At 49.7% G+C, this 13906-nt stretch overlaps 1 protein-coding gene across 5 annotated transcripts in view; it reads right to left on the reverse strand.

Moving 5' to 3' along the window:
* LOC126544581 (E3 ubiquitin-protein ligase MIB2-like) overlaps positions 1 to 13906 on the reverse strand; it is an 83727-nt gene that overhangs the window by 61008 nt on the left and 8813 nt on the right. For 3 of the 5 annotated variants that reach the window (XM_055061646.2, XM_050192008.3, XM_055061672.2), the window contains 2 exons: positions 6880 to 6931; positions 5758 to 5846 (listed from right to left, as the gene is read on the reverse strand). In XM_055061646.2, the coding sequence (XP_054917621.2) occupies positions 5758 to 5846; positions 6880 to 6931 (141 nt within the window). The remainder of the gene's footprint in view (positions 1 to 5757; positions 5847 to 6879; positions 6932 to 13906) is intronic. The other 2 variants (XM_050191998.3, XM_055061675.2) reach the window with 1 other exon arrangement.

Consider the following 13906-nt stretch of genomic DNA (forward strand, 5'->3'; position numbering starts at 1 on the left):
CAATAGCTCAGCAAACCGCGCAAACCGAACAGCTGAGCAGTGCAATAGCACAACTCACTCAAATGGTCGCGACGCTCCAATCGCGCATAGACAATATTGAAATGCGGCTCCCGGGCGCAGCGGGTCGCCCAGTACGGACGACTGGGAAACCGTACCTTAGGCCGATACCAGACGAAGAGGTGCAGGATCAGCCGGACGGCGAATAATAATGCGAACAGTCACCATGGCTCGACACGACACCACACAAACACAACGCCCAAGACAGCGTAACACACAGAGCACGTTCACAATCTGGCAGTGGAACTGCAGGGGGTACAGGAGGAAGCGGGGGCATCTTCAACAATTCCTACGCAACCGGGAACGGCCCGACGTAATACTATTACAAGAAACCAACGACGCGGTCAAGCTGGCCGGTTACAAAGCGATCGACGAGGACGTGACCGCGGGAGCACCGCCGGCCGCTGCAACGCTAGTGAGACGCAACCTCACCGTGGCGCAACGCGAACTCAAGAACGTTAGAATACCGCACGTACTGATTAAGCTTATTCCGACGAAAGGGCGCGGTCTGTTTGTATTGAACGTGTACAGTAGACCTAAAGACAAACACCGCTTTAACACGTTACTGCGAAAGGCGAGCGAGGCAGCCGGCGACAGGCCCTTAATCATCGCGGGTGATTTCAACGCGCCTCACGCGGCGTGGGGGTACAAGTACGAAACGCCGAAGGGTAAGCGCCTGTGGGAAGACGCGCAGAATGAGGGGCTGGACCTCGTTACGGACCCTTCCGCGCCCACACGCAAGGGCAACAGCGTATGTGCGGACACTTCGCCCGACCTCACGTTTACGAAGAACGTCGCTGGCGCGCGGTGGCATAACACGCAGGAGGACTTGGGTAGCGATCATTCGGTGATCGAGATCCAGGTCGATGCGGGACCGCACGACCATCACCACGGTCATCGGGACGACACCAAGGGCAACCACTATCGGCTGGTAGAATGGGACGCGTTTCGCAAAGCCCGGAAAGAGCATAATCGCGGCAGCGATGCTATCGACGACATCGAGAGCTGGACCGCGACGCTCAGGAGAGACGTTGAAGCGGCAACGCGGGAAGTACCGCAGGAATCACACCTAGAGGTAATAGATAGTAAACTCCTACACATGTGGGAAGCCAAGCGCAGCCTACAAGACAGGTGGAAGCGTCAACGACACAATCGAACGCTACGCAGACGCATAGCACGGCTAAACAGAGACATAGAAGACCACGCATTGCAGGTATGCAAAACGCAATGGGAGGAGACGTGCAACTGTATGGAGAATCAGCTAGGAATGGCCAAGACATGGCACCTCCTCCGGCATCTCTTGGATCCTGAGGAGACCAAATCAGCGCACGCGCATAAGATCAACAAGCTAGTACACGACTACGAAGGCACGTCCGCAGACTTTCTAGAAGCCGTGCGAACCCGTTATGTCAAGGCAACTAGCCCCGTTGCGCATCCGGCGTACGCGGGGGAGAGTAACCCGCAGCTAGATGAAGACTTTAGCGTAGCAGAGGTGAGGGCGGTACTGCACAAGCTCAACAGAAAGTCGGCGGCGGGCCCGGATGGCCTAACCAATAAAACGCTCCGCAACTTGGACGACGAGTCGATAGTACAGCTGACGGATTACATTAACGTGTGCTGGAATGCCGGCACGATACCGAGCTCGTGGAAAACGGCGCGCATAATTATGATCCCCAAACCGGGCAAACGGGTACAGATCGGCAATCTTCGACCAATATCCCTGACGTCCTGCGTCGGCAAGGTCATGGAACACGCGGTTCTTACTCGCCTTACCGACTACCTTGAGGACCGAGACATGCTGCCGCACACGATGCTGGGGTTCCGTCGTGGCCTTTCTACGCAGGACGTCATGATTCAACTCAAACACCACATCGTAGACAATCCCACGCGATCCACAAAAGCTATACTCGGTCTTGACCTCAAAAAGGCGTTCGACAACGTAACACACGCCGCGATACTTGAAAGCATACGAGCATTGGGACTGGGCGAGAGAACGTACGACTACGTACGGGACTTCCTTACGGGTCGCCATGCCCGCATAGTGATCGGCGGACTGGAATCGCAAGACATAGACATAGGTTGCACGGGCACACCGCAGGGCTCTGTCATCTCGCCCATGCTCTTTAACGTCGTGCTTCTCGGATTACCCCAAAAACTGGCAGAGATAGAAGGCCTCCACCACAGCTTGTACGCCGATGACATCACGCTCTGGGTTGCTGAGGGAAATGACGGCCACGTTGAGCAAACCTTACAGGCGGCTGTCGACGCGGTTCAGGAATATCTGCGTGACACGGGCCTCGAATGCTCCGCGGCCAAACCGGAGCTCCTGCTTTACAGACCCACGCGCAGGGGCCGCAAACCCAAGAACGCCGATTCCGCAGTCGAGCGCGCCGACAGAGAAATTAGAGTAGTCACATCTGATGGCACCGTCATCCCGCATGTTCACAAAATTAGGGTACTGGGCTTGCACCTGTCGGCCAACGGCCACAACCGCGAAACCGTACGCAGACTAGAACGTGCGGTCAATGAAACGATCCGGTTACTGAAACGTATCACGAACAGACATAGTGGAATGAAAGAAAGCAATACGATCCGCCTGGTACAGGCGTTCGTAACCAGTCACATAAAGTACGTCGCCTCCTACCTCAAGTGGCAGGTGGCCGAACGAACTAAACTAGACCGCCTCTTCCGCAAGGCGTATAAACGTGCCATAGGATTGCCGATCAATACCAGCACGGATAAATTTCTCGAACTGGGTTTACACAATACCCTAGACGAGATAATAGAAGCGCACAACGTCGCGCAGTACGAGCGTTTGTCAAAAAGCAGAACCGGACGACACATCCTCGAGACGCTGGGCATCAGCTACCACACAGAGCAGGGCGAGAAGGTTGCGATACCCATACCGATTCGCGAGCGCATCGCCGTTTCGCCGTTGCCCAAGAACATGCACCCGACGCATCACGTTGGCCGGCGCAACAGGCGCGCGCGAGATTTGCAAAAGAAATACGGCAGCAACAAAGAAACTGTCTACGTAGATGCGGCCCGTTACGAGCGGCAACGTGGTTTCGCCGTCGCAATCACGGACCACAGCGGAACTTGCGTCGCGAGCGCGACGATACGCACGGAAGAGACGGAGGCGGCCGAGGAAGCAGCGATAGCCCTCGCGGTAGCCACCACGGATGCCGAGGTGATAATAAGCGACTCGCAGGCAGCGATACGCAACTACGCTAGCGGCCGGATCTCCCGGGAAGCGGCCCGCATTCTCCAAATTCAACAGGGCAATATTTGCCGCAAAAACGACCGTTTCCTCGTATGGACCCCCGCCCACACGGACCCTCCGCTCCCGGGAAATGAGACGGCCCACGCCACGGCTCGAGGACTTACATGCCGAGCCGCGGCGCCCGCCGGCATTCCCGACGTCTCGCCCACCACGAGAGGGATGCGGGAGTGGACGTGGGGGGATCGCATGACCACTTTCAGAGACATCACGCAACACTACAGATTGAACAGATGTAAATACCCACCACCGCACGCCAAACTAAACAAGAAACAGGCGGTTGCGTGGAGGCAATTGCAGACACACACATATCCTAACCCGGCGATCCTTCACCTCTGCTACCCCGACATTTATCCGTCCGACGACTGTAAAGCGTGCGGAGCCAGAGCGACGCTGCAGCACATGCTGTGGGCATGTACCGGTAGCCAGCAGCAGGAGTCCCCGACTAACGGGATAGAAATGGCAGTCTCGAACCGAGGGGCGCGTTGGGAGGCGGCCCTGCTCAGCCACGACCTCGCCGATCAACTGTGGGCCATCCGGCACGCCGAGGAAGCCGCCCGAGTCCAAGGACTCGAGGCCGTCACCTAGGCTGGGGTGCTTATGGCCCCACCCCGCCCAAATCGCCGGACATTTGCAATAAAGTTTCACTCCTCCTCCTCCTCTGTATGTCGAATAATACTCCTAGGATCTGCTTTTTGTGTTTATACTTTATTGTTATTACTATGACTCGACTTTGTTTGTTAATCCTTTCTGTTCCTAGGATTGCTACTGCTGTTGTTAACCGTATTAAGTGTACTTTTTCTATGTATTTATTGTTGGAGGTCCCTCCCCAGTCTTTCACTATGGGACCTCCTAGAGTTACTTTTTCTGTAAAACATTTCAAGCGCATCAATAAACTAAACTAAGCTAAACTATACAGGCGCATTCGCTGTGGAAGTATCCGATGTAGAGGGCGTTCACAATATACAGAGCAGATAACAATACGACCTGGACATACGAAATCCTTCCTTGTACAGTTCATTTCATTCTAGCGGCGTTCCATTGTACACTTCGTTTGTTTCATTCCTTTAGGAACTAGTATTTTGAAGCAAGAACGTAAGTATCATAGACTAAGATTTTCGTGTTTTCTTTGTGACTTGTTGCGGCTATTATTATCATACGGACGCTCATCGCATAGAACGTTCAAGGTTGACAGAAAAAAGAAAAGTAGAAAGAAAGAAGTGCGCGCATTCACATATACACATCTTTCCCTTTCCAGATTCTTGTCGATATTAACCTTCGCACATGATTTCAGGAAATATTTGTGTTTGTATTGTTCGTTTTGCCACCACGCTTGTCAATTTAATTTTTTTAGTAGTGTGGCATAACGCATGTTGTCATGACCCACATAAAAGGTCATGACAACATCGAATTGAATATGAAAGACAGAAGGAGAGAAAGAAAGAACGCACGAAACGGCACACTATGTTATCAATATAGAATTTCCGGACAAATAATATGGAAAATTTGCCGAGTTATAAGAACTAACGAGAAACGGTTTCCGTACGCTCCTCTATGGCAAAAATAAAGGAACACCAATAAATCTTATCTAATACACCAAATATCAGAGGAATGTCACTACAGTGCTAAAAAAAATTCTACAGCAGCGAGTTTGGTCATTCGAGCTCAGAATACAAAGCGCTTTCGTTTCGTCAAGACACTTTGAGCTGAAAGAAATCGCAACAGGGACCAAAATTTACACACCCTTAGGCTTAGCCGAAAATACCTAATTAACCAACAGTTTTACTGAAGACCAAGTGAGTAATCAAGTTATCCCAGCAGAGATTAAGCGGAAACATTTTTGGCAGCAGATCATTCGCGGCAGGTGACGTCACGGTATATGCGATAACTAGAGCATGCATCAGTTAAAGCTCGCCAGTTAATATTCAATAGCATTACGGACCATTCATAACTACTAAGTTGAAACGTGCAGTTGAAACGCAAAGTATATGCCTATTTACAGAATATCGGTTTATCGACACCGGTTTCTTGCGTACACTATATGTCCGGCAACGTGAAGTGTTTTCTAGTTACATTGTTTTTTTGCGACCTGCCGAAAGGACCGACTGTCGCAGAAATGCTCATAATCCCTGGCATGAACAATATGCCATCAAAACAGCGGCGTACGTCTGAAGCAGCCTTTTTATTTACAACTACTTAAATAATTTACTGGAATAGCTGGTATACTGTCGACCTCGGCTACAGAGCACGATGAAAACTTTTCGCACTTTACATGCCTCATACCTCTATGAAGAGATTGGGTTTCACCGACTCAGGTATCCCGTTTTCATGTAACGTGAATAGCGTGAAAACATTCGGTCCGAACGACCGTCCCAATTTCTTGCCCTGTTCACACGTGGGCACCCGGCGGCGTGGTTTACCTGAAGATGCCTCAAGGTGTCGGAATCCACACGACCGCCCGTTCGCAAGCCTGGGCTTCGCGTTTCGTCGCTGGGACGGTCTGGAGGGGCTGCGTACAGAAACCTTTATCAATGTTGGCCCCAATTTTTTATCGAAGTACTTAAGTTAATAATAATAATCGCACGTAGTAGTAGTAGTAGTATCAGCAGCAACATGATTGCTGGGCTATGCCGGGTGGTCCTGTAACTTGACAACGCGCGTTCCAGACTGGTGTGGTAGGCTAGTAGTGTGGCATAACGCAGCGCTAACTTTTGCGAGCAGTTTAGCTCAAACAAGCGAACATCCTAAATAGGTCTTTTTTGTATGTCCGTCCAAGAAAATATGCCACAGCATACATTGACATTGCAGTTAATTTTTTTCCTGATATGCTTACTTCCCATATTGCTGGTGGTATCTAACCACCTACCCCCCTTTTTTTTCTGCGATTTTCCCAAATTCGGGCGACAAACGTCAAGAACTTTTATTTCATCATCATTATTTTTTTAGCTATGGACGGCCACACTAGCTTGTTTCATAGTCCCAGCTATTGATGGTCTCGCTTTTCTCTTCTAGAGATCGCAGGCGGTGTGCCCCTTCTGGTGGCTGTTGCCAGCTAGCTATCTTCTTTTTCTCTGTTTTTATATGTGCAAACCAGACACAGACGGACATATTAGATAGATACATAGATAAATACATAGATAAATGGATACATAGATGCATAAACCGATACATACATACATACATACATACATACATACATACATACATACATACATACATACATACATACATAGCTAGCTAGCTAGCTAGATAGACACATACATACTTATATACATACATAGATAAAGTGGTCAGCTCGAATCACTGCGGCTATGATTAGCGACGTTCAGAGCTAGTTGCTCGCGCCATTTGCCCACGTACATGAAACGACCGCTTCTGATCGGTTTGTCCTATCGGCAGAGCGAGGCATACCGAAAATGTAGCTCCGAGACTGATTCTTTACAGAAAATTTTCTTGCTCGCCTTTCTTTATGGCCGCTAGTGTGGCCCGTGCCTTTAAGCTTTGAGTTATGCCTTCTATGCGGCAGTCCTACTCGTACTTACTCGTATCTTCTGAAGAAGCCCTGGAATTACCGGCCCCCATCTTGGCAGGAAGCTGCAAGTTAATAAACAGAGTCATGCTCTAAGGCCTATATTGTCAGATGTGATAGCACGAAGATTTGATCAGACAGTAATGTACACGTCAAAACTGTATATACACACATATATATATATATATATATATATATATATATATATATATATATATATCTTACACATGGTGTTATTAGCAGCACCAAAGTTTTTAGATTGCCCTTGGCAGATAGCACAATCTAGATATCACCCTTGCCTAAATTACTCGGTGAGGCGGCCATTACTTCTACGAGAAATCAAATGTTCAATTGAATAATTAACGTGATTGCTATATGTGGCGTAAAGTAAATAATTAGGAAAGTTAATTATATGAATTACGTTAATTATTAAATTGAACATATTGATTTATCGAAGTAATGGCCGCCTCATCGAGTGATTTAGATTAAGGATTAGAATTGTGCTATCTGCCATAGGAAAGCTTAAAATTTGGTGCAGCTAAAAAACATCCTGTATGTACAGTGGGGCGAAGAATCGTTCGATGGGTCGGCTTACACATGAAACAAAAGGAAGGCAGAATGAAGCAAGAAGAGTTGCGCTTTAATTCATAGAGAGTTTGCGAAGTGGACTTTTCTTCACCAGGGAATATCGGTTTCTGTAAATCATATGCCTATAACTTTCTTTAACTTTTGCTTTTGACAAACTACAGAGCTTTCGCAATAGAGGAGCTCAGCAGCACTTTAAGCATTGCCGAAATAGTCACAGTTTCGCCTGAAAGGCGAAGTATTGATTGCGATAGCAAATTAGTGGACGGCTATACGCAGTAAGGAAGAAGAAGCCGAGGTGCGGACGCCCCTCACATCGGCTACGTCGTTTTTCAATGTTTGTGCAGCCATCTTTACCACCATCACGGATTCAAGCACATCACTGGATTTGTGAAGCCACCGGGAATTGGCGGACACCTTTCTTTAAGGAGGGACTTCCATTTTTGGACATTTACGGGCTTTCTTGGTGCATCGAACGTGTGCGGCTAGCAAGGCCCAAGTAGGCCTACTGGCCCCGCCGGGCCGCAATGGCGGAAACGCGAACGGAAGATGAAGACGCTACCGAATTAGAAGAGAATGAGGAAGATCTAGGCTGGCAAATTGTGACAACCCGGAAATTTCGCTCCACCACAAGGATTGCTGGCGATGGGAAAACATCACCGCAGAACCTGCAAAAGCAAGACAAAACAGCAGCAAGAACAAGGGACCTACAACCACTACGTTCAAGAACCGGATTGTCAAGGGATCAAGGATGCCCCAATTGCCCGAATAGCACAGCAAAAATCATCGTCCGCCCACGATGAGTTCTCAACTTGAGCAAAGCGAGCACCACTGCGATTGGCGTGGCGATTATTGAAGTATTGGGCCTGACTCCGGAACAAGCACGAGGATGTCGTTTGCCTTAACTTCACGCAAAACATCGTGGTGGTTAGTACAACAGATCCCAGTCATGCTGCCTGGTATGTGCGAATCAAGTCAATCATTATAGTGGAAACCGAATATGAAGTTAACGCCTACGAGACAGCTCCGCATACCACGTGTGATTCGGGGAGTTGACTTCAGAGACCATCAGGCCACGATAGCGAAGAGCATAGCGAACGACTTTAACGCACTGGCATTGGCAGCCAAACGTATTAAATCGACGGGCTCGGTCATTGTTCTGTTTGATGGGCTCAAGGTACCCATTTACGTCAGATACGAGTCGACCCTTGTGAGGTTCTACCTGTATAGGAAGCAGTTTGATGTCTGCTATGCTTGCGGAAAGATCGGGCATCGATCAGATGTATGTCCAACACCGGACGTGGTACAGTGCAAACGATGTGGAACACATAGCCCGGAGGACAATCACATGTGTGTGCCTAACTGTAAATTCTGTGGAGGGGACCACCCAACTGGGGACAAGACTTGCCGACAGCGGTACCAAATTCCATACGTGGTGCGAATTCGACGACGAGAACGCAACAGATCTACATCGGGGGTAACATCAGCTCAGCTGCAATGGGATGCCCAAACGGGCACCAGGGGGCGCACGTGCTCAAGGAGCCCCACAAGGCCAAGACGCCGCTCGCTGTCGAAGGGCAGAAGCCGCTCCAGATCAGGTGAAGTGCTGGTGCGCTTCGAAGGAGGAGGGCAGACGCCTGGCGACAAGACATGTGGAACGGCCAGGGCCGACAAAGTGAAAGGTATTGTGAGGGCTGCGGAGAGCGGTGCGGGGCGGCCGGTCGGAGATAATGATTCTAGGATAGAAAAGCTAATTAAAGAAGTAACATATCTGAGAAAGGCAATTGAAGAACTTACTAAGCAAGTTGCAGAACTTTGCAAGAACTCGCAGACTAGCTCCACAAAAGTAGCAACAGCCAAACCAGTGAATAATGACAACAGTCAGGAAGAAAACACACCAGCTCCAAAGAAATGGGCAATAAGCCCAGTAGAAATGACAATGTGCTCTGCTTTGGCAGAGATCAAGGAGGCGATTAAACAACTTAGAGATGCCACAGATAAAACTACCTTCAAAGTTGATAAGTTATGGAAATGACTGACGACTGAAAAGAGGCTTACGAAAGTAGAAGCGTAAGGCGAGGACGACGATCCCTACCCTCAGAAGCAGAAAGCGTCAGATCGCTCCGTGGTGCGTCGGGGGATTCTACGAAGCGTACTCTAGCGGGTAGCAGTAAGGCGTGTTCTATAAGCAATGGCTAGCTGGGGGAGCTTTACCGAGTGGCAATAGTACTGCCGAGGTTTTTATCAGAAAAAAGCACCTCTCATGCAGTTAATAAAAATATCTCCAGTTAAATAGAAAATTATGCTGCAGAAAACCTTGGCGGGTGCGATCAGCCTATCCGGATACAAAGCTACATGCAGGGGCAAAGAACCGGGTAGGGGGCTAGCCACGCTCGTAGATAAAAAGATGCCATACATAGAACATGATATGCGCCTTGGACTAAACAAAATAGAATACTTGTGGAAATCACTTTTAAAAGGAATAGAAGTAAACCGCAAAGCCTCTTTTGTCTCAATGTTTATAGCAGCCCTAGCGACATGAAACAAAGTTTCAGTGCACTTCTTAATGAGACTATGGCTGTTACTAAGCACGCTCCACTCCTTATAGGAGGAATTTCAACGCCCCACATCAAATCTGGGGATATGACTGGAATACTAAGAAAGGGAAGGACCCTGGCACCTAGCTACAGATCTTAGTCTCTCCCTCATCACTGACCCAGCTTACCCCACTAGGTGTGGTACATCTACATGCAGGAACACCACCCCAGATCTTACTTTTGTATCACATTTAGCAAACGCTGGCTGCAATAACTCCAATATTGACCTGCGTAGTGATCATTACTTATGTAGTGCAAAATAAGGGGCAGTGGGGTTGTGGCTATGCGAGAGACAACGACGACGAGAGAGAGAAACCTTGTTTCGGTGCTCGATCGGCTATACCACCTCTCGCTGCTCTATCGTTCTAGTCGCGAACGCTTACTGCCCAAAGAGCTTCGCGACATTTGGTGGAAGGTGCTGGGCCTTTTGCAAACCTGGAACTCCGAAGCTGGACCATTACTGTCACATCTCACATGCCTGAGGAGACTAGTCCTACCGAGCCAACCATGGCACCGCCTCCGGTCGTCTGTCCTGGTGCGCCACGCCATCGGGATCCTCTCATATTCAATGGCACTGACGATCATGACGTAGAGGACTGGCTGTCATCGTACAACCAGGTGAGTGCCCACAACGAATGGTCGGAAGCTGACAAGCTTGGTTACGTGCCATTCTACCTTTCCGGGGTCGCCCATCTTTGGTTCCGCAACCATGAGGCTGACTTTTCTACCTGGAAAGCATTCCGAACGACACTTCAAGAAGTCTTCGGTCGCCCTGCTGTGCGCAAACTTCGGGCCGAACAACAGCTTCGCTGTCGTGCCCAACAAAAGGGCGAAACTTTTACGAGCTACATTGAAGATGTAGTTGACATTGGCCGGCGTATCAACCTAGATACGACCGAAGATGACAAGGTCAAGAACATCTTGAACGGCATAGAAGATGACACCTTCTAAATGCTCTTGGCAAAGAATCCTCAGACGTTCAACGACCTCTTAACGCTTTGCCAGAACTATGAGAAGCTGCGCAAACAACGGCTTTCTACGTGCCGAGCTCTCGCTACGGACGTCGCGCTTTCAGCTCTGAGTGATGGTGTCAGTTACACTCCTTGTAGTTCAGCAATTTTCGACCAAACCAAGCAATTTGTACGAGAAGTGGCCCGCCAACTCTCTCTTCTGCCAGTCAGTCCAGCCTCAGAGTCGCCCTTGTCTCCCGATCTCCGTCAGGTGACACAAGAACAAGTCGCTAACGAAGTACCACTTGCTCATCAACCGCCTCCTACGCCTGTTCCACTTACGTACGCTGCCGTTACCGCGAATCCAAGGCTACTGTCTGCAGGTATTCAATCCAGACTTACTAGCCGCCTTTCCTTCACCTCCGCAAGCAGCTGCAACATATGCGTACTTCAACAGGCCGTACTTCAACATTTGTCCATTATATCGACACCGGTAACCATGCGCCTTTACGCCATAGGCCGTAGCGTGTACCCGCCACGGAGCGTAGCGTCCACCAATATTTGTTTTTGTACGCCTCCGTTGTTTGTCCTTTCCCTACTTCAACCAGTCTTCCAATCGCCTGTTACTAATCTTACGGAAATGTTTACTTTCCCCCTGCTGTCGCTAAACCCAAGAGCCTCACTCTTGCAATCACCTCTTAGGAATCTATTGCGAACATGTTCACTTTCCTCCCGCTCTCGCTGAACCCAAGGGCTTCAAGCTTGAAGCAGCAGATCGGCTAGTGATAGGTGCTGCCGGTCATCGCCAGTCCATTATGGCAATGCAGTGAGAATGCATAGATTCATGTTTTCAGACAGGACGGCCAAGGTAGCGTGTAACCGGCCTCAGAGACCAATTTGGGGAGCTTATTATGAACCCCTTTCAACGCTAGAGCACAATATTCGAACAAAATGACTAAAATGACTTAGGTAACGGTATCTCGATGATAAACACCGCGATTGGATTTGTCGGTCGGATCACTACGGCGCACGCACGCCCGTGCTGCCGGTGTGGTTGCGCGCCGGAGAGAAATGCAAACAAGAGAGGAGAATCTGCTCCTACAAGACGCCGGAGTAACGCCAACTTCCGCCTTCAGGGTGTCTCCATAATTGTTCCTACCCCCATACATGCATTCCACTCGAGAATCCTGCGCTGCGCAGCCAGTCTCGGAGGCCATTTTTTCAGAACTTCCGCCGACCTCCGTCTGTCATATGCTGGCACAAAGAGGGCGACAAATGCCTATGCCAGTAGTGTCCATGTATATGCTCCCGCAGGGAGCAGAGTTGCGCATAGGTCCGCCATTGTGTTTCAGCTCTCCAGGGAAGCAACTCCTCGAGCGCGCAGGAGGCAAATGCAGCGCGCTGTTTCATTTGCTTTCTTCTCTGCTGGTCGCGAGCTGCATGCGCCAACTGTTCGCAAGCGGTGAGCAATATGACACTTTTTAATGCAGGCTACTCTCGAATGATTGGCGCAGCCGCAGGGGTGCCAACCCCCGGAATTTTCCGTTTTTATGTACTCGCACATATACAAACACACGCATGAACGTGGATATAGGAGCCCACTCGATCCCTCGAAATAAAATCCTGACTGCGCCCGTGACTCAAACACCTCAAAAATTCGCGTGTAAACGTGCATTACCTTGCAACAAAAAGCGGTGCAATGTTTTTCAGCATGCATATGAAGTTTTCTCGCGGAGGCCGGAAGGCAAAAAATGTTTTAAAGGGTGTTTAAAGAAAACTTGATGATTAATATAGTGTTTTATGGCGCAAGGGCCAAGTATTAAAGAAAACTTCGTACATATGTGGTGGACAATTATGTGAGCACATGTTGCCTGCCGAAACCAGACTAATAATGATCGTGGCCAAGAGAACTATCGTGCCTGCAGTTATGTCAGTGAGCGTTGTTAAGAACGGCCAGCTGAGGTGCAAGTTTTGCCAGCCAGTTGCGACAGCGGCGTCAACGTTTCCTGGAACGGCACCGCAACCCTCTAGCCACGGCGTCACTAAGTCGACTGTGGGCAGGGGACAATGCGCTCCGTCCGTCACCCTGCGTCGCGGGATTGCCGAGATGAGTTCGACGAACCAGGCTTTGTGACGGAACCCGCCACCGCCGACCCGATCTGCTATGAGCGGAGGACTGGCCGAGGGAACGTCTTCGGAGGCCCCATGCGCCTTTCAAGGCGTAAGACAATGGACAACCGGCGGCCGCGCTGCGGGGGTCAGCTCGGGGAATAAAATGCGCTTTTCCTGACGTAAGCCCCGAGTTCTGCGAAGACCGTCTGACCTCGGTTGGGGACCGTGAACCTCGCGCAAAGAGGTCTATGTGTAAGCCCTCGTCTACGGTGCCTGGTCGAACGTTTCCCTCACCTTGGGATCGAGGGAGTACAGAGTGTTTATAAACCGCTGTTGTACGGCTGCTCAGTGCACTTTCTCTCGCAGTCATGCTAGACTGATGAACTGCAACGTCCTTATGTAGATACTGTAAATAAACTCATATTCCTCGTTCTCGATGAGAAGCAGCCCTTCCCTTCAACAACGCCCTCAGCGTGGATAAGTTGGACGAAGGCACGTGCCAGCTACCATCTAATTCATGCCAGACTCCAATCTTGACAACTGGGTACGAACGGTTGGATTGACCTCCCAATCCTCACAACTGGTGCCAGCGCTGGGATCGTCATCGAACTCTTACAACTGGCTGACAGCGGTGAGACGGACTTTGCGACGTGGTGCTGTGTCTGCGGCGAGTGTTTGGTTCCTGCTTTGACTCTCTAGGCTTCATTTTGTGGTTGTTCTGTTTAGGACAGTAGGGAAGCTAGATTGTTGAGTGTTAGCTAGGTTGTGTTTTCCTAGATTGGTTTAGTGAGCAGGC

Source organism: Dermacentor andersoni, chromosome 3 (genome assembly GCF_023375885.2).
Source record: "Dermacentor andersoni chromosome 3, qqDerAnde1_hic_scaffold, whole genome shotgun sequence".
Taxonomy (NCBI): domain Eukaryota; kingdom Metazoa; phylum Arthropoda; class Arachnida; order Ixodida; family Ixodidae; genus Dermacentor; species Dermacentor andersoni.